Source organism: Vidua chalybeata, chromosome 20, assembly GCF_026979565.1.
Source record: "Vidua chalybeata isolate OUT-0048 chromosome 20, bVidCha1 merged haplotype, whole genome shotgun sequence".
Classification (NCBI taxonomy): domain Eukaryota; kingdom Metazoa; phylum Chordata; class Aves; order Passeriformes; family Viduidae; genus Vidua; species Vidua chalybeata.
In genome coordinates, this window is record NC_071549.1 from 10,042,899 (window position 1) to 10,061,949 (window position 19,051).

General features: G+C 50.6%; 1 protein-coding gene across 9 annotated transcripts in view; it reads right to left on the bottom strand.

Moving 5' to 3' along the window:
* Positions 1-19,051, bottom strand: part of ACACA (acetyl-CoA carboxylase alpha) — a 100,496-nt gene that overhangs the window by 61,708 nt on the left and 19,737 nt on the right. For all 9 annotated transcript variants that reach the window (XM_053961464.1, XM_053961463.1, XM_053961466.1 and 6 more), the window contains 20 exons: positions 18,290-18,400; positions 17,956-18,165; positions 17,272-17,442; positions 16,473-16,634; positions 16,056-16,219; positions 15,159-15,309; positions 14,588-14,691; positions 14,004-14,085; positions 12,605-12,750; positions 11,817-11,967; positions 10,457-10,591; positions 9,944-10,090; positions 9,570-9,758; positions 8,928-9,028; positions 8,730-8,818; positions 7,587-7,711; positions 4,291-4,404; positions 2,755-2,868; positions 2,081-2,170; positions 1,545-1,663 (listed from right to left, as the gene is read on the bottom strand). In XM_053961464.1, coding sequence (XP_053817439.1) covers positions 1,545-1,663; positions 2,081-2,170; positions 2,755-2,868; positions 4,291-4,404; positions 7,587-7,711; positions 8,730-8,818; positions 8,928-9,028; positions 9,570-9,758; positions 9,944-10,090; positions 10,457-10,591; positions 11,817-11,967; positions 12,605-12,750; positions 14,004-14,085; positions 14,588-14,691; positions 15,159-15,309; positions 16,056-16,219; positions 16,473-16,634; positions 17,272-17,442; positions 17,956-18,165; positions 18,290-18,400 — 2,675 coding nt within the window. The remainder of the gene's footprint in view (positions 1-1,544; positions 1,664-2,080; positions 2,171-2,754; positions 2,869-4,290; positions 4,405-7,586; positions 7,712-8,729; positions 8,819-8,927; positions 9,029-9,569; positions 9,759-9,943; positions 10,091-10,456; positions 10,592-11,816; positions 11,968-12,604; positions 12,751-14,003; positions 14,086-14,587; positions 14,692-15,158; positions 15,310-16,055; positions 16,220-16,472; positions 16,635-17,271; positions 17,443-17,955; positions 18,166-18,289; positions 18,401-19,051) is intronic.

Genomic DNA, 19,051 nt, shown 5'->3' on the forward strand with positions numbered 1-19,051 from the left:
ACAGAAAAGCACACGATGAACACAGACCGTGGTCGAGAACAAGAAGACTTCAGCAGGACAATGTCAGAGTTTTGAGATTTCCATGTCCTGCATTTAACACCAGGTGTGGCTTCAGAGCTCCTCAAACCCTGTGCCACCACCAGCTCCTCCAGCCACCCCAGAGGGAGAGCAAGAAGCTGCCCCAAGCACCAGGAGCCAAATTCATCTCTGGCAGCTGGGGGCACCTGCAAGGAGCTGAACCTGCCCCCGAGCCTGCTTCCCTGGAGGGACCCAGTGCCTTTTGCACCTGCCAGCAGCCCGAGGAGCAGAGCTGAGCCCAGAACACTGTCCCAGCCAACTCAGAGTAAGGGCACAGGAGATTTCAGGCCTCCTGGAGCAGGGAACATCTCTCCTCTCCCAGCTGACCTTGTCTGATTAAGCCTGTGCACAGAGCAGAGCACTGGCAGGCCAAAAATCCCTGAGCAACAAAGGCAACTCTGGCCAGCAGAGAAGAAATGGAACAAGAATGAAGGGGAGAAGGGAACATTATAAAGGGGTACTAAAAATAGTATGCAATTATGTACAAATATTCTAGCAATGCAGGCACCAGATGAGCCCAGACACATGTCCCATTTGTAGCTGGAGTGGTTTGGGGGCTGGCTGGCTGGGGACAGCCATTCATTTCCAGCAAACCAGATCCTGAAAACCATTTCATAAAAGGTACTGATGGATTCCCAACGAAGCGAGACCGGACCCCACCAGAAATGAGATCAGGGCAGAGATGTTTGGGAACAAAGGAGGCAGAAAGGGCCCGGCACGGACCAACAGTGGCACCCGGTGGCTGCGGGGACTCACTGCCACCTCAGAGCCAGCAGGGACCAACCCCAGAGACGGCTCCAACACCGTCCTGGGGAAAGCACGGCACGGGCTGACCCCACAGACACCCAGAAACAACGGCAGGGCCTTGGGAGGAGATGAGCTTTAAGGTCCTTCCAACCCAAACCACTCCGATCCAATGTTGCTGTAAGTTCTGATGATCAGGTTTTGTTTTTGGAAATGAACTAGAGATGCCACCCTGCTCTCCAGGAGGAGGCAGCAAGAGTTGATGCTTTTGGTCGCAGTCACAATGAATGCAAAATTGAAAATCAGACTGTGCCAACCCCAACATTTTGTATAAAACTCTCATCTTGGCCTGCTCCATCAAAAAATCGTGTGCCACAAAAGATGTCACCTTATCCAGGCAAGCCAGGAAGGAGCAGAGCCACACAAGCAGTCAGAAAGGGCTGGCAGGAAGGGGACAGAGAATACAGAGAATACTGCTCTGTATTAAAAATCCAATTAATTGATTATTCTGTCTGGCATTGCATCTTTTGGAAGGCTCGGGATTCAGCCAGAACTGACATTCTAGAGATCGCTTCCGACCCAAACCAAAGCTAAAAACCAGAAAATACACAAAAACGGTCACGCCCAAACAAACCCCCTTTCTCCAGCAGCCCTAGCACAAGCTCTCCTTGCCAGGGCAGGGTGAGCCCCTCCCAGATCTCCAGCTGCAGAGGCAATCTGACCTGTTGGGGTGGGAGGTGGGCAGCATGAACTGGAACTCCACCACGCAGGTGTTGTCCTTCAGCTGGCGGTGCTGGACGCTGTTCAGCTCGTAGGCAATGTAGGCTCTCCTCACGTACACCTGGGGGCACAGAACCCATCAGCCGCACTGCCCCAGGGCAGGCAGCGCCCCACAGACCCCTCAGAGCTGAGAAACAAGCACGTCAGCAGCTAGATAAACTCTAATTCAGCCAGAATTTATTCTTTGAGGAAGGCCAGAGCCATCAGGATTGTGATCCTGACCTCTGACAGAGCTTTCACTTTCTGCCTTCAACCGCCTCAGTCTCTGCACAAACCCAACTTGAATTTGAAATTTCACTCCACTATCAATGTTAATGCTGTTAAATGCCAGATTCTGAGCATGCCCAATGCCACACAACCTACAGCTCTCTTGGATCTTGCACGGTTGCTCAGAACAGTTGCAGACAGTGCTCAAAACAAACCAAATCCATAGAAAAATTAAAAATACAAATTTTTTTTTCAGTGGGAATAAACTCACCTCCAAAGCTGCCATTCTTACCACCTGGTTACTGTGGTAGAAAAAGTTGGGAAGCACATCAAAGATGGATGTCTCAGACAAAATGAGTTTCTAGGAGAGATCACATGAAGCAGGGGTTTAAAAAGCGTGTCTTGATCAGGCAGAAAAGGAAAAGCCCCAAATCGAGCCTGGCTAGTTCTGATTTCTAAGCTTCTCCTGTTGTTCATCAAGGACTATGACTTTTTCATATTAAACCATAGAAAACCTGAAGTTGGAAGGGATCACTGAGTCCAACTCCCTGCTCCTCACAGGACTCAAACTAAAACCATACGAGAGGAGCTCATCCAGGTGCCCCTGGAGCTCTGGCAGCCTCAAGGCTGTGCCCATTCTCTGGGGAGCCTGTTCAGTGCCACCCTCTGGGGAAAGAACCTTTTCCTAATGTCCAGTCTGGACCTCCCCTGGCACAGCTCCACTCCATCTCCCCGTGGTGCCCAGAGGGAGGAACCAGCACCTCTGCTCTGCTCCCCCCTGGGAGGAAGGTGCAGAACTGGCACGAGGCCATCCCCACCTTGGCACAGGGACAAAAACAAAAAAAACAGGGCAAAGCTGGACACCAGACCAACACAGCTTAAAGCCACCAGGACCTTGGGACATGAGAAGGAAGCAGGGGGGCAGGGAGGGAGGCTGGGGGGTACCTGCAGGTTCTCAATGCAGAACTGGTGGCCGTACATGTCGATGGCCGACAGGAAGATGGACTCCACCTGGTTGTGACGCAGCTCGTAGGAGGGCAGGTGGGAAGCAATGAGAACCTGGGGAAACACAGGGGATGTCAGAGAAAGGAGCCATGCAGGGCCATCAGCAGGGGGCTGGCAGCTCCAGGCCCTCCCGTGCTCTGCGGGCGACGCCACACACCCTCTCCCCTCCCCGGCCTCATTTGTGTGTCTGCTCTGTTTGTGTTATTGGCAACTCCCCAGGGAGAAGGGAAACAGCTTCAATCAAGTTCCATCAGTGCATGTGATTTAGCAGGGCAGAGCTGCCAGTGCTGGGGATTGCCTGCCCAGCTGTCCATTGGGAAGCAGAGCTGGCGGGGAGCAGCTGTGGGGAGGCCCACGCCAGAGCCACGCTCTGCTCCTGGCCAGGGGAGGGAACAGCCACCACTGCCAGGTATTAAATGCCCAACGTGAAGGATGCAGAGGTAGGAAATGGAAGCAGCTTGCAGGGAAAATGAAGTGGAAGAGCAACACAAGGACTGCAGCAGCATCCCCAGTTGCTGTGGGGAGGTTCAATAGCGGAACGGTTCAAGGACACAAGCACAATCCTGGAGGAAACAGAAGGTCACTGAGCAGCTTCAAACACCGTGCTCATTTTCAATAGCCAAGCTCTGAAATAAAAGGAGAGACCCCCGAAGTGTGAGCTTTCCTGCTTTAGGCTGGAGATGGGGACTGTGCAGTGAGAGGAGTGATCAGACTCGGGTCAGCGCTATCAGGAAACCTCTCACCCCTTCCTGGCAACAGAGGGAGGGGTTAAATGAACTGCTGAAGAGGAAGCTCACAGCAACATCTGGGTGCCTATGTGACATTCAAATCAGTTCTGTAGCAGACTCTTGGAATTTACAGTATCCAGAGTTTTTCCAATTATTTCCAGGTTAGAACAAAATTGACAAAGCGCAGCTCAAGGATGGAAGAAGCCCTGCACAAAAGGCCAGCATAATTCTTCGTGGTAATTCCTTAGCAGCTGCAAAGAACAGCTGGTTCTTGTGCAAATGGCTCTCCCTGTTCTCTGCACACGTGGATCCACAACTGTAAGGCAGCTGAGGAACCAGGAGAGCCCGTCCATGTTGTTCCTGCACAATCCAGGCAGCCTGTGCTGGTCAGGTTTGCAGATGACAAAACCACCAAAAACCACAGTGGCCACACATTTCCACTTCCTCCATCACACAAACCATGGGCTAATCACAGTAAACTCCTGTGTGAGCCAGACAAAACTTTTCAGAGGAGCAGGGACAAAGGAAATGAAATTAAAATATTACAGTGACTGGGAACGCACCGCAGTCGTCGCCCGTCACCACAGATAACCACTGTTAATTAGCTTCACTGCCAGAGTGCTGCTCACAGGAAACTACTCTCCCCATTTGCACAGTGATCAAAATAAACATCAGGAGCTCTGGGCTTCCCAGGGGGCTGAGGTGCAGGCAGGAGCAGCCTGTGCAGAGCCGGGCAGGGACCCCTCACCTGCCGCGCTCGCAGGGCCACCTTGGCGTTGGTCGTCTTGCTGAGCTGGGTCAGCTCTGTCAGGATATTGATCAGCTCGTCTGTCAAGGTGGGGTCACGGCCACAGAGCTGGTCCTGGGGACAGAGAGAACAAGAAATGCTTGGAGCAGGGGGAAAACATCATCTGTGCTCCCCCGCAAAGGAGTTTGAACCTGGAACGCAAGCACGCGCTCAGGGCTGGACCACACCATCCCCAGCAGTCCTGACCTGAATTATCCTGGAATTCTGTGCTGACAAGGACACAAATAGTCAGCATTCAACAATTTTACACACATAAAGAAAAGGTGAAAGAAGGGACAGGCACCATCTCCCCTTCTCCTATTTGTAGCACATTAGTTATGGCACCCAAACACATGAGAAATGCTGACTTCTCAGAGAGACTCAGAAAACCTTTTCCCATTACCCAGCTTCAGGTTTGTACCAGAAGTTTCTCCTTCTGGTACAGAAGTTTGCAACAATTCAGAATTCAGAGAGCTTAAACTGTAGCCAGACACCTTGTGGAACACGTAGGGGTCAGCAAACCTTCCCCATGAAGGGTGACCAGAGTTACCCTGCCAGAGAACCTCCTGACCCCCACCTAAAAAAAACACCTCAAACCTCACAAGTCCCCACTACTCACAGCCACAAACCACCCAAGCTTTGTGCAGCTTCAGCCAGCACCAGATAAAAGATCTGTCATTCCTCTGACAAGGCTAAGCAAAGCTAACTAAACCCAGGAATAATGTACTGTATTTCCTGCCACAGCACTGGACTGACTCCATAATATTTTTTCTAACCAGAGAATCCTGGATCCAAGGAAATCCACAAGCTTACCTTACTGCCTAAATTGGCTGGATAGAACAACAAAACTGAAGAGCATAAAATTCCAGTGTTAAGGCTGTTCCAAAACTCTTGTGAATTCATCCATTCAAAAAAAATGCCAACAGTAAAGACCTTCTTCCAAAAATAGTTTCAATTCCCATGAATAATCCCACATTCTTCAACACTTCTTGTGAGCTTCTTCCCTCCCACCTCAAAGCTGGAAACCCTCTAGGAGCCTCTAACGTGATTCTTCCACACAGCACTTAACAGCTTGTCTTGATAAATTAATCATAGGAGGGAAATGTGAGATGAAACAGGGATTTGCCATCAGAAAGAGCTGGTGGCTAAAAGTTTAAAGAGATCCTAAACACCTACAGACCAGAATAGGCCACTTGAAGATCCAAGAAATAGAAAAGGATAAGGGGAAACCTCTGTGCAGCAGGTGGGATTGACAAATCTGCCAGGGAAAATAAATTAAAAGCCAAAAAGCCAAGTAATAGAAGTCCCATAGAGCTAATAACTCCACAACAGCTCATACTCCACGAGATTCCAAGGCTCAACAGCTCTTCCCTCACACTGCTCTTGATCCCCTTCTCTCCAGCCCCACTCAGGCACCATGGCACCTCTAGGAGTGACCACACAGATCTCATACTCAAACCACTGAGAAAACATCTGAGCTCCAAACTCTGGTCAGACTGCTGTCCCCTCCTGGCTGGTCCTGGGCCACCAAACACGAGTGTGACTGCTCCCAAAGGAAGCTCTGTGCACGTATCCACTCCAGGACACTGTGGGGACAGTGAGAAACTCAAGAACTGCTGGATTTGAAACACAAACTCCTGGGTGTTGCTATGCTGCTGCTCCAGGGAACAGAAATCCGACGGGACACGGGATCCTGCCGTGCCACCAGCCACTCCATCCTGCTCAGGCCAGGACGTGCCCAAGTTAAGCACAGAAAATGAACACACCACAACAAATCACACCATATTTCAACAGATGTATGAAGGATGAAGCAGTTCCCACCCTGCCTTCAGTGCCTGCTGGCTAAAAAAGGTGAGTGATGGCAGCACAACACCATTACTAAAGCCATCCTCGGAGCCCCTGGTTAATGATGGATTCCTGGGGTCCATCAATAACAGCCACACAGGCAGCGAGGCTGCCCTGACCCCACCCCACACAAGCAGCTTGGCCCCCACAAAACACCACAGCTGGCACCGTGGTCACACCACAGCTGGCACCGTGGCCACACCACAGCTGGCACCGTGGCCACACCACAGCTGGCACCGTGGTCACACCACAGCTGGCACCGTGGCCACACCACAGCTGGCACCGTGGCCACACCCAACGTGCCACAGCACGTGAAGAGCCACGAGCTGGAAGGGGAGGAGTGATGGTCTTTTGGTTCATGGAGTGCCTGGAAGCTCAGGGACACCCAGCTGTGCCAGAGGTGACCACAGTGTCCCTCCTGAGCTCCTGCTCCCACTGCAGAGGAGAAATCCCTGTGCTCCCGTGAGGTGGCACCATGGTCTTGGGTAAGCAGGAGTGGCTCTTCCACCAGGGTCTCCGTGGTGCTTCAGGCTCTGGCACCCTGGGATGTTGGCCTTTCCTTGAGCAGAACTAACTGGTGGGAAGAATGACCCAACAGCAAGGGACAAGGGAGGCTCTCTGAGGCTCTCTGAGGCCTCCTCACCCAGCCAACACCAAGAGGCAGCGAGGCACGGCCCGCACGAGGTGACAAACCAGACTGAAAGCTCCAGTCCTGTTTCAGCAAGGAATGATCAGGACGACAACAACCACCTAACGCCAGGCACTGGCTCTGCCTGCACTGATTGGCAAAGGCAGCAGCAAAGCCTCAGCCCAGCTCCCTGACAAGGGCTAACGCCTCGCCGGCACCCCCGTGTAATTACACACTTGAGTGACTGGACTCTGAAGAAAATTGAAGGCCTGAGCTGTGAACAGCTGCCATTTTCTCTCTCCATCACGCCAGCGTGATTACTTGAGAAATGAACAGCCCTGGCTCAAAGCTACTCCAGAATCCTCAGAGGAAATATGGCTCCGTGTTCAAATAATGAGATTCTTAAGGCAAGCGTTACTTACAATCACACCACACACCAAAAAGGGAAAGGGGGATAAAAAAAGGGGAAAAGAAAGGGAAAAAGGAGAGCCAGGAAGAAAGAACGCCAGGATCCTTACATCTTACAAATGAGAATTTAAGAAACCCAGCTTCGGTCCTGGAAAATTATGACACTTTTTTTCCTTTGGAGAGTTATTTTGTGGATGGCTACTTTGGATGTATTTTTGGCAGTGACAGACCACATTATGGTTGTAAAATAAAAGACAAAAGAAAGAGAGGGAGAGAAAGAGAGGGAGAGAAAGAGAGGGAGAGAAAGAGAGAAAGAAAAAAATGAGAGAGAAAGGAAAGAAAGAGAAAAAAGAGAGAGAAAGCAGCAGACACTTACGATGAGCATTGTAACCAGCAGGTTCTTCTTGGTGACCTGGGCGTGGGAGAAGATGTAGTTCAGCACCGCGTTCATGTCACTCTTGTTCTCCTCACGAAGGGTGAAGACACACTTGTCATAGTGACCTGCAGGCAGAAATGCACATTTCTTTTCCAGTCTTCACACCTCTGTGGCAAGGATTGCAAGTTACTAGATGTGTCTTTGTTTTTTCTAGGTGTATTTTTTGAGGATCTCCTTGGCTTGAAGCTGACAAGGAAGATGGAGAGAGACTACTTATATGGGATGGAGTGACAGGAAAAGGGGGATGGCTTCACACTGACAGGGAGCAGGGGTAGGTTGAGTATTAGAAAAGAAAAATTCCTGCCTGTGAGGGTGAGGAGGCCCTGGCACAGGGTGCCCAAAGAAGCTGTGGCTGCCCCTGGATCCCTGGAAGCGTCCAAGGCCAGGCTGGACAGGGCTTGGAGCAGCCTGGGATTGTGGAAGTTGTCCCTGCCCGTGGCAGGAGTGGGATGAGATGTGCTTTAAAGCCCCATCCAACCCAGACCATTCTGTGATTCCCTGTGGTCCACACAATCAATTTGGGAAGGAATCATTCCCACCATCACCTACTGCAAACTTTAATTCTAACATCCCACTCTTAATAAACAGCTCCAACACCAAATGCCTCCTTAGTGAGCAATACTGTGAGAGGAACAGGGAGCTCAGACTTTCATTCAAATGACAAGCAAAATGAAATAACAGCAAAAAGCCTTGCACCATCCTCTGCTGCCAGCAAATTGAAGTGGAAATGATTCTGCAGTACCATTAGGCCGGGGCAGGTAATGGAGCAGGACAAAAGAAGAGTGGAATCTGAACTACCTGTAAGAGCCAGAGCCTCGGAATTGGCCAGGGCTTCATTGCCATCTTGTGCCTGGATACAGCAGTGCAAGGCATTGGTTCCATCTCTCAGCTTCAGCTGAGCTTTGGGGACAGAATCTCCTCTACAAAACCCAGGATCTGACTGCAGACCCTTAAAAACAAGCCTGTGCACCTCACCCTCAGCACAAAGCGAGAGCAAACCTTCTCCACAGGGCCCACGTGGACTTTCCAGGAGCAAACACGACTCTTCAAGGAATCAAATCCCATTTGTGCCCAGGAACTCACCGTGCTGGAACTGAGTCTCCACCTTGAGGTACTGCCGGAGCAGATCCATCACCACGGCCTTCATGTGGCCCCGAATGCCACTGCGGTACCTGCAGAGGCACCAAGGCCAGCACTGAGCGAGGCTGAACACACACACAGCCCCTGCCATGCCTGCTGGGGGTGGCTCCTGCTCTGCAGGACAGCCCTGGGCAGGCTCACCTCTGCACGAGCTGCACGATGCTCTGGGTGTTCATGAAGAAAACCTCGCGCTCCGACTTGCGGTTCAGGGTGGCCGCGTGGCTGTCCAGGATGTTGGCAATCTGAAAGGGAAAAGCACGTGGAAAAAAAGCACAGGGGAAAAGCCCTCGATGGGCTGGACAACCTGCAGAGACACACCAGAGCCCCAGCAGGCTCTAGCAAAGGAAGTTCAAGACTTGTCAGTGATACAGTGCATTGATTTCTGTATCATACCGTGGAGAAATCAGCTTCCAGCATCTCCTCACCCTGCCAGGCCTCCCTTGGCTGCAGTCATTCTATTCTGAGCTTACACTGGCACTACAAATTGCACTGCAGCACATGTACCATGCAAAAAGCAAATAAATGCCCACAGGGCCACTGATAAGATTAAAGTGCTCCCACCAGTGTGCCTCGTTAAAGCCATGCTGAGCAGGGAACCCTTCAGCACAGGTAAAGAGACGAGCCTTGGAGTGACACAGGGAAGTATCTTCTACCTTCAGCACACCATGTTCAAACACATCTTTCAGCTTCAGTTAACCTCCAATGTCATTTAAAGGAACTTTTTCTCTCTCTCTGCCCCAGCACAAACCAATTTTTATCCCTCCATGAAGGGTGGTTGGTCACCTGTTGGCTGGGAAACTGGCAGAGGACCGAGGTGATGTTGCTGGCATACTGGGCCATCTCCTTCTTGATGGACTTCTCTACATTGGGTGGTATCCGCCCAGAGACACTGGTCATGATGTCCTGAAGCTCCAGCAGGGGCAAAGATGGATCCCTCAGGGTCTTCATTAATCGCTCGACCCAGCCCTTCACCTGGAGAGAGACAAGGCAGTGTGAAGGCAAGAACGGAGAAGGGAATAAACAACAGGAAGAGGAAAAAGGAGAGGGGCGGTGTCCAACATCCCATGGGTGCTGCCCTGTGGCAGAAAAACCGCCCAACCCTTCCTTGAGCTGCCAGAACGCTGTGTTTTGGCTCTGGAAGAAGAGCCCCCCAGTACCTTGCTGCTGAAGAAGGGCTCTGGCAGGCAGTACCCATTCATCACGTTGACCAGGTTGTCCAGCACGTAGTGGAAGATGCGATGGAGCTTCTCGCCCCGCAGCGCTGTGCTCTGGATCTGGGGCAGGGTACCCGTGTGCAGCTCAGCCTGCAGCAAGGAACAGCCCCACTGAGCCTCCTGTGGGGCACCAGCCTTGGGGAACAGCCAGTCACCCTCAGCTGGAGCCACGGTTTAACTTGCAAGGATTCCCACAGTGGGAAATGCACTTGGTTGAGAGAGACAGCCCCACAACAGTACTGAGGTAAGCAGAGGGCAGGAATGGCAGATAAGTTTGGCATGAATCAGAGAGAGAAATCTCAGTCCCAATCCTCATCTGAGACAAATAAACAGTGAAGTGACAATTCCAGTACGATGCACAAATGGGAAATTGGCTCACTGGACCATCTTGTACCACTCTCAACATCACTCCCTCATTAAAACCCCACAAAACCTGTGCCTTCTGCAACTCCTCACCTGCTGAACCCTGCTGGGATCATCCAGCTGCAGCTTGGCAATCACACAGCCTGGATCCAGGACTGCCCCTGGGCGTTTGACATAGTGGATGCACCCTGATTCTCCTGCTGTTATCGTCATCACCATTTTCATCACCTGTAGCAAAGAAAACAGGTTACACACTCAGCTCCCTGTGCCCCAAAACAGTTCTAGTTTTGGGAGCCAGCAGGCAGTGTCCCACACAGACAGACCTGCATGAGCACCTCTGGCATTCAGGTGTTCCCAAAACTTACAAGCACAGATGTTGGGAACAAAACCCAGACACTGAAGTGAATGGGAGAACAAAATAATTGGCCACAAAATAGTGCAGCAGGAACTTCAGGAGTGTCACTGCTCGCACTGCCTGAACCAACAGGAGACTCAGGAAGGCCCCACACTGAGCACAGTGAGGAAAGCAGACAATTTTCTGCTGCATTCCAAAGGCTCCTCTCAAAGGCTACAGCCACATCTTCACTTCAAGCAGAAGGAACTCAGGATCACTTTCTAGAGCTCTCAGACAGCTCTTCCCAGACAGAAATGCTTCCTTACATCAAGAGCTGCTGCCCTTGGAGCAGAAGGGTTGGGTATGGGGGAGCCAGTTTGGTTTTACCCTTGCTCTGCTCTACACCAGCAGGAGCCACAGGGATTGTGTGGGTGGTGCCTTCTAAGCCATGACCTGTTGCAGTGCAAAAGCACTTACATAAAATAGCTGGGTCTCTGTCTTGATGTTTTTCTCCTACACATTGTCCCCAACTGGTTTAATTGCCCCTCTGTCATCACACACCTTCCCCTCCCTCAAATCTGTTTTGAGCCACACACTCCTACACAACCCCTCATTGTGCTTTCCTCATCGTGATGCAGAAATTGCTCATCCTCCTCCTCCTCGGTAAGAGTTAAGTAACTTCCCAGGGAGAAGGGAGGAGTGACACTTACTAACTTCTGGGATCGATCTGATAAATGATCAGCTACCCAGGATGAAGTCTGTTAATTCATCCTGGCCCATAACTCTGAGTCTGTGTCAGTAGTACAAGGAGAAAGCCTTCTGCACCACAGCTGGGAATGGATCCCACCTTCCCTTGGAATCTCAGGAAGGTGATAATCACAGGATTTTTGAGAAATTTTGCTTATCACTTGGTGTACAGTCGTTAACACTCAAATTTCTGCTGTTAAATTTCTTCTCCACCCCATCACTCTCATTGATGATTCCTGTTGTAGCTCAGGTTAAAATCTGTCAGTGAAATACTGTGAATGATCCCTCCCAGTCCCAAAGCGTCCAGCATCCCTCCCCCTGAGCTTTTTAGCTTTTTCCTGGGCAGCCAAACCAGTCCTCTGAGACTTTTACCTCAATTTCTGCAAAGCACTGGCCTGCAAACACGTGTCCCCCATCCTCCACCACATACTGGATCAGCTTCCCAGCGGAAGGCGAGCGCAGGATGGAGGGATCATTCTCCTTCTCAAACACACAGGTCTTGTTCCCAATGGTGATGCGATACCTGGGGAAGAACAGGACAGATCAGGGCAACAGAACTCCTTGGGGAGGGCATGGGAAAGGGAAAATCCAGTCTCCCTTTCCCTATTCTACTTCGAAACAAAACTACGGGAAAACGCCTCGACCAGCTGAGAGGTGGAGATTCCAACCCAGGAAGTTACCCAAATTCTTTGTCCTCCTGAGCAGATCCATTACTTTTCCCAGAAGATAACGCAGCAGAGGGGGCAGAGTTCACATTCCAGACCTGGGGATGCCCCTTACAGCCCTTACTGCTATGATCCTTGCAGGGAATTTTGAGGGGATGCACTGAAACAGTACAACTTGTCTTTACTTCTAAAGCAGCCATGGAATTACAAGAATTTTAAAGATTTTCTGGTTCTGGTTTTTTGGTTTTTATAATCCCAAAAGTCACTTTTAAGGACCAAGCAGAGGAATATGGACTCCACATGGTGGCACAGCCAGATCCTTCTTTTCACAGTAGCCAAGATCTGTTCTGTCTCAAAACTCACCCACAGCACACCTAGAAAACTCTTCCTAGGAGAGAATTCTACTCCCAGCTGATCATTTGGGAAGCATGAAGTTACAAATACACCTCGTTTTGGCTGTGTGAATGCTAAACCTGGAGCTGTACGGGTTGCTACCTGTCCACTTCTTCTTTCATGTAGGTGGTGTAGCTGCTGCCATCGTAGGAGAGGAGCAGCCCCCCGTCACTCAGGCGATGCACGTCGACTTCCACACAGGAGCTGTTCATGATCACCACGTAGGAATTGGGAGACTGCCTGGTCACCTGCCAAGCCACAAGAACGGGAATTATCCAGGGAACTGAACGCAGCATTGAGTGTCTTGGCTGCCACAACACAGAGTTTTCCAAGCGCTGCAATAGCGGGCATTAATGAAGAGGAACAGAGGTGTTTGGTGTCGTGTAAAAAAATTGGGGTCACAAAGGCAGGCGAGCAAAGCTGACCAGAGGGATGGAGCACCTCTCCTGTGAGGAAAGGCTGAGAGAATTGGGTTTGTTCAGCCTGGAGAAGAGAAATTCTGGGGAGGTTTAAATGTGGCCTTCCAGTGCCTGAAGGGATCCCACAAGAAAAATGGAGAGAGATTTTTTACAAGGGCCAACCCAAACCAGTCTGGGATTCTGTGACGCAGCAGTCAAGAGATGCCAGAACTAGTGCTGTCCATGAATGCTGATTTAATCCTCTCACACTTCTGCACTGATGGTTGAGGTTTGATTGTGCAATCACAGACCATTTTCCCACCCTCACCTGCTTACGAGGCACAGTTGTGTACTTACACTGCATAATCGAGGAGATAATTTGGGGGGAAAAACGAGAGATTGTCCCACAGGGAAAGCAACAAGTGCTCTCCCTGGAGAAAGGGATCCTATCCCAGTCTCTGCCCCTGAGCTGTTATTTGAAGCTGGGTAAATCCTTTAAACAACACTTCAGCTGCTGCTCAGTGCCTCTATTCCTCATCAAAGATAAACCCAGGGAGGTGCAGAATTCTCACTGCTGCAATAACCAGCCTATGGTCTTGTCATTAAAAACTTCACCACCACAGATTTGCCCAAGGAAGCTAATGAAGATTGCACAGGCAACCTTAAGTCAAATATTTCCTAACTTTCATTATGTTTGGTTTTGCAACATGGGGTTTTTGCATGCAGCAAAAAAGCAACACCACAGGGATAAATTGCTGCAAATTCTGTCACGTTGGCGTGTCAAAACCCCAGCAGAGCAGACCTACATATGCAGAAAAATCAGCTGGAAGTTTTGGTCAACCTGTAGTAGTCTTTGCCTGTAACAAAGCAAATTTCACCCTGCTCAGAGCAAGAGGCTGAAATGTTTACAGGGACATTGCAATGGGTCAATGCGAGCGGTGCTACCGCAAAGGAGGCCGTGCTGATTTCTTCACCCACTAAAGCAGAGAAAATCAACCCTGCTCAGACCGAATTCCCTGTACAGATCTGTGCAAAGATGAGGCCAGAGCAGCACTCGTGGCCATGTCCAGCCCAGGGGCAGGAGGGTGGGTCCCACTCTGTACCTTCAGCACGTATTTCCGTCCCTCGTAGATGAGCTCCACGTCCACCGTGTTGAGCAGAGTGTGAGCAGGGAGGACTTGACCCCTGGAAAGAGAAGGACAAAACAAAACTGATCTTCCACAAGCCACCAAATGACTACCAGGGGTCCACAGAGCTTCAGAGATGCATGCAAGACTTTAGGAAACACTAGCAGAGAGATGGGAGTAGGTTTTTATAGAGTCTCTTCTTAGGAGAGACACAAATCAGTTTGACCAAGTCAAACAAAGGCCACACAGGCCAGTTTGCTCTCTTTTCCATTCACTCCTGGGTGATTTGAGACTCCCTAATGCTGCCCTAGCAGCACACAGAGCAAGAACTCCGTGTTTCTGAGCCATTTCCTGGAGCTCCTGCTAGAAACCAAAACAATCCGTGCAGACAGCAGGGGATATTTGGAGGAGATGCAGATACCTGCCAGTTTTCTCAGCAGATAAAGAGCTCCCTGGGGCCAGGGAACAGTCAGCAGATAACAGCCCCTGAGCATTCCTGGACGGACTGAACAGAGCTTGTACACCAGGAGTAATTACTAGAGAGCAGCTTGGCCTTTTACCTTTCCAGGGAGTGCAGGAAGTTGGAGACGCTGTTTCGGAAGCTCACGTCAGCCACGTGCAGAGCCCCACACACCACCCCCAGCATGGTGTCAGGCCTCTCAGCCTAAAAAAGGGGACAGACACAGTCACACCTCCTCCAGCTTCAGCCCAGTCTGAACACCCAGCTAGAAGAATCAGCAGTCTCAGCTCTGTTTTTGGTTCATGGCCAACACTCTTTAAAATCAAGTCGGTGTGGCAGCCATGTGAACTCTACACAGAGGCCATTATTGCTGTAACGCCTTAAAACTACGTTTTCTTCTGCCTGGATCAAATCTCGAGGTTCCAACAACATTTCCACTGTCATCTCTCCCAGATTCCAAGCATAACACTGGTCTCAATGCTTTTCTGGACAACTTTAAGACCAACTTCCCCCAACAGGGGACGACCTAGGATTTCGATATACGTAAGAAGCAATGCCACTGGAAATGTTTATTCATTAAGTGGGCACTGCCCACTCCTACCCCCTTTTGCAGCAGCAGCACCACCCCTGCCCATTGCCACGTGTGCCCCTGCAAGGGGAAGCAGCTGCACCTGCACTTTCTCGGCGATGAGCCGGTCCAGCCAGCCCGTGTCGATGCGGTTCTGCTGGAAGCTCTCTGTCTCCAGCAGCTTGATCAAGTATTCCACAGTGGTCCTGAAGTCCCCTCGGATGGAGAGCTCCTTCAGAGCCACCACCATGTTTCTGAAAGGGGAAAGAAGCCCTGTTATGCAAGCTGGCAGCTCCAGACAGAAAAGCACCCGAAGGTCAGAGCAGAAGAGCACAGGCACTGGATGGAACAGGATCCTGCAGGAAGGTTTGGGAATGGGAGAATATTGATTTCCCTGCTGCTGGTGTGAAGAGCAGCTCAGTGGGATCAGAAGCTCCCCCTGCTATCATCACCCAGGGCCCTACCAGGTGTCAGGGGCATACAACAGTCAGACAGACAGACAGATGTGGTGTCCACCCCACCCAGAGTGGAACTGGGAAAGGCTCTGGATGAAAAACGTGGATGACAGGTCAGACAGGTCTGCCTCAGGACCAAGTGCTTTAAAATCCCACACCACAGAGGACACTCCACAGCTCACGAACCATCCTGAAGCATTGGTCAGTCAGGTTAGCAATGTTTTTCCTGTTAGGAGCCTTCACCTGGATGCTTTAAAGAGGGACTTTCACCCTGAGGTAGCCGTGTCACGGCCCAGCAGCAGGTATGCAAGGCAGGGATGAAACAGAAAGGAAGAAAAATGAAGAAAATTTGGCAAAAAAGTGTAGAAATGTAGGTGCAGCATAGCGGAATTGCAAAGCAAGACAGGATGAGAAGCCTGACCACGAAATGGAAAACAAGACAAAGACTTGAAACTCCTACAAGGAGCTTTGTTTTCCAGTGGCACTTTGGACCAAAGAGGACAAAGCCAAGCAATTCCCAAGGTCCTCCCACATTCCTGACTTACGAGATGGCTTCTTCACGGTTCTCTCCCCAGGAGAAGCAGTGACCAAACTGGGAATCAGCAAATTCATGGAGCCCCCCTGCAGCAGCCACACTGAAATAGCCCCAGACATTCTTATTGCTGCGGAAATTCAGCTCCTGAACTGTGCCAGAACTGGGCTTAAACCCCTGCAAAGACAGACAGACATTGCTCTACGCCCTAAAGAAAAGGTGAATAATCCAGAATGAGGGTTCTGAAGGCTCTGAGAACACCTCTTTGTGCTTCCATGTGGTATAACAAGCTCAGGCTGTGTCTAACCGGGGTCTAAGTGAGGTAAGGGAAGAGTCTTTTAAATTTGCTGCCAAAATTTTCAGCAGCAGCAGCAGGGACTGGCCCTGCAAAGCCCAGAGTGAGCACCAAGCACAGAAGTGGAAGCCTCACCTCATCAGGATTCTCACTGGTGATCCGGGCAGCGATGACGTGGCCACGGGGGCTGGGGACGTGGGCCGAGTTCTCAAAATCAATGGTTGTGTCCCCCCAGGGAGAAACTCCATACATCACCCTGATATCCTTGATCCTGTGCAGGGGGATCCCCATGGCAATCTAAGGAGAGAAGAAATAAATAATAATAATTAAAGAACCCCACCGCTAAGTTTCTCTCCTCACAGAGCCAAACATTCACACTTCCCAGGACAACTCAGCTCAGTGTAATATCCACCTTAAGCCCTCCAGCCAGTATTTTCCACTGACTGATTAAAAGGCTCCAGGGAAAGCTGACAGTGCCAGGTCAGCTGAGGATGGGCATGCATTAGGCCTGTTAAAAATATACTGAGGTCCCAGTGAGACAGAAGGGCCCTAATTAGTTATATGAAACTGTGGAATTTTGCAATTATAAACTGTGGGGAGAGTAACCTGCAGAACCAGCTGCTGGCTGCATCCTTATGGAGCAAAATCCCATTTTCCCTGTTCATTAGTTGGGTTTTTTTTTACAGATACGCTTCAAAAAAGAAGTAGAAAATCATACAGAGCCTTATTGAGGTGTGAGGGGACTGTGGCATCCACCCACTGCTGGGAAGTTGGGGGCCAGGAGTTTGGGGGGGACACACGAGGGACTGACAAGCCACAGCATATCAACAACTGCTCTCTACAGGATCTCTGAGGGATCCCCTGGTGGCTTTGGGGAGCTTCAAACAAGTGCTGAACTTGCCGAAAGGTGAGGAATTCCATTTTCTGTGCTCACCTGGAGCTGTGCTGCTGGCAGGTTGACATCTGCCACCATCTCAGTGCAGGGGTGCTCCACCTGCAGGCGTGGGTTCAGCTCCAGGAAGTAGAAGCTGCCGTCCTGGCTGTACAGGTACTCCACAGTGCCTGCACTCACGTACCCCACCATTTTGGCCAGCTTCACTGCGCACTGGGGCACAGAAAACAAGAATATTGCATTGCCACCTACCCCTGCTCGCTCTGCTCACCCACCACGCCCACTTCACACTTCTGCTGGCATCCTGAAACACCCCAAAACTTGTAACAGGCCCAAGACCAGCCCAGAGAAAAGCCTGTGGCACAGGACTTTTGATTTCCAATTTATTTCACCCACAATTCGCAGAAGGCAGAGTTTGACGCAAATATTTACAACGCTCAACATTGGGCAATTCCTGCAACTCCTGAGACTTGCTTTTAATATGGTAACACACATTTAAAACACACTTCCCTCCCCTTTTTTGGGGGGCATTTATCTTCGAAAGGAGCTGTTGGTGAGATTTAGAAATGAGAGTGGCTGCCCACACCGAGCAGGTGGAGACACACAACCCTCTACTGCTCCTTTAAAGCACTCAACAGCGCAAAGCTCCGGGGGGATGTGAAACAAAAATACAAAGCCCTGCCTGTTCCTGGAGGAGGGCAGGGGAAGCTGCAGAGCCCCTCTCACCTGCTCCATGTGCTCAAACACTGTTGAGGTTGCAATGGAGGCTGGAGCCTCCTCGATGATCTTCTGGTGCCGGCGCTGCACGGAGCAGTCGCGGCCGAAGAGGGAGATGGCATTGCCGTACTGGTCTGCCAGGATCTGCACCTCCAGGTGCCTGGACTGCTTGGCCAGCCTCATCACAAAGATGGGAGAGCCTGGGACTTCAGTTTGAACCTACAGCAGGGTGAGAGTGAACAGGCAGAGCACCTGGTGTGAGAGTCCTTCAGGGCTGAGGTCTCGCAGCCAGCCAGCCCCGAACGCTCAGAGCAAGGCAGCACAGATCAGTGGGAGCACTCACCTGTCTGAACAGATTGGGGAAGTCATCTGCATTGTTCACTTTCCTGATTCCTTTTCCTCCTCCTCCTTCGGAGGCCTTGATCATGACAGGGTAGCCAACCTCCTCAGCAGCCTGGCAAGATGGGAACAACAGGGTAAGTACAAAAAGGCAGCAGAATCCAGTGAAAAGATCATTATTTCCCTTTTGATTCACATCCAAGCTGCCATATCGGACTATTTAGCAACCAATGGCATAGAAACCAAATATCTCATTGGTGAGAGTGCCTGTAGCTGGAAAAATCAGCAGGGATTTTGTGATTACAGAGAACTCTGACCTCCCCGAGTGACCACAAAACCTTTTGTCAGTGCTTCAATGCCATTGAAAAAAAAAGCTTTTGTATAATACAGAAAATCATTTAAAAACTGGGTAAGATGAGAAAAATCACACATGGCACCCCCACTCTTCACAAAGGAAAACTCCAAGTCCTGTATTGTGCCAGGAATATTTCTTATTCAAAAAAATCCTCCTCAAGGAGAAACTCCAAAGATGAAGTGAAGCATGTGGTTGTGTGTTTTTACTAAAAACAAAAACTAGTTGACAGCTCTTAATGCAACACAACCTTGGTCCCATGTTTTGCCTCTCCCTGCTGTTCCTCACCCACCTGCACAGGCTGGGGCCAAAGGTTTGTGAATGCTCAGTCCCCAGTCTGCAAGAGGCAGCTCTGGGGCTGCAGTTTGTGCTGCCATGGGGAGGAAGCTCCAGCCCTGTCGGAACCCAAGGTGT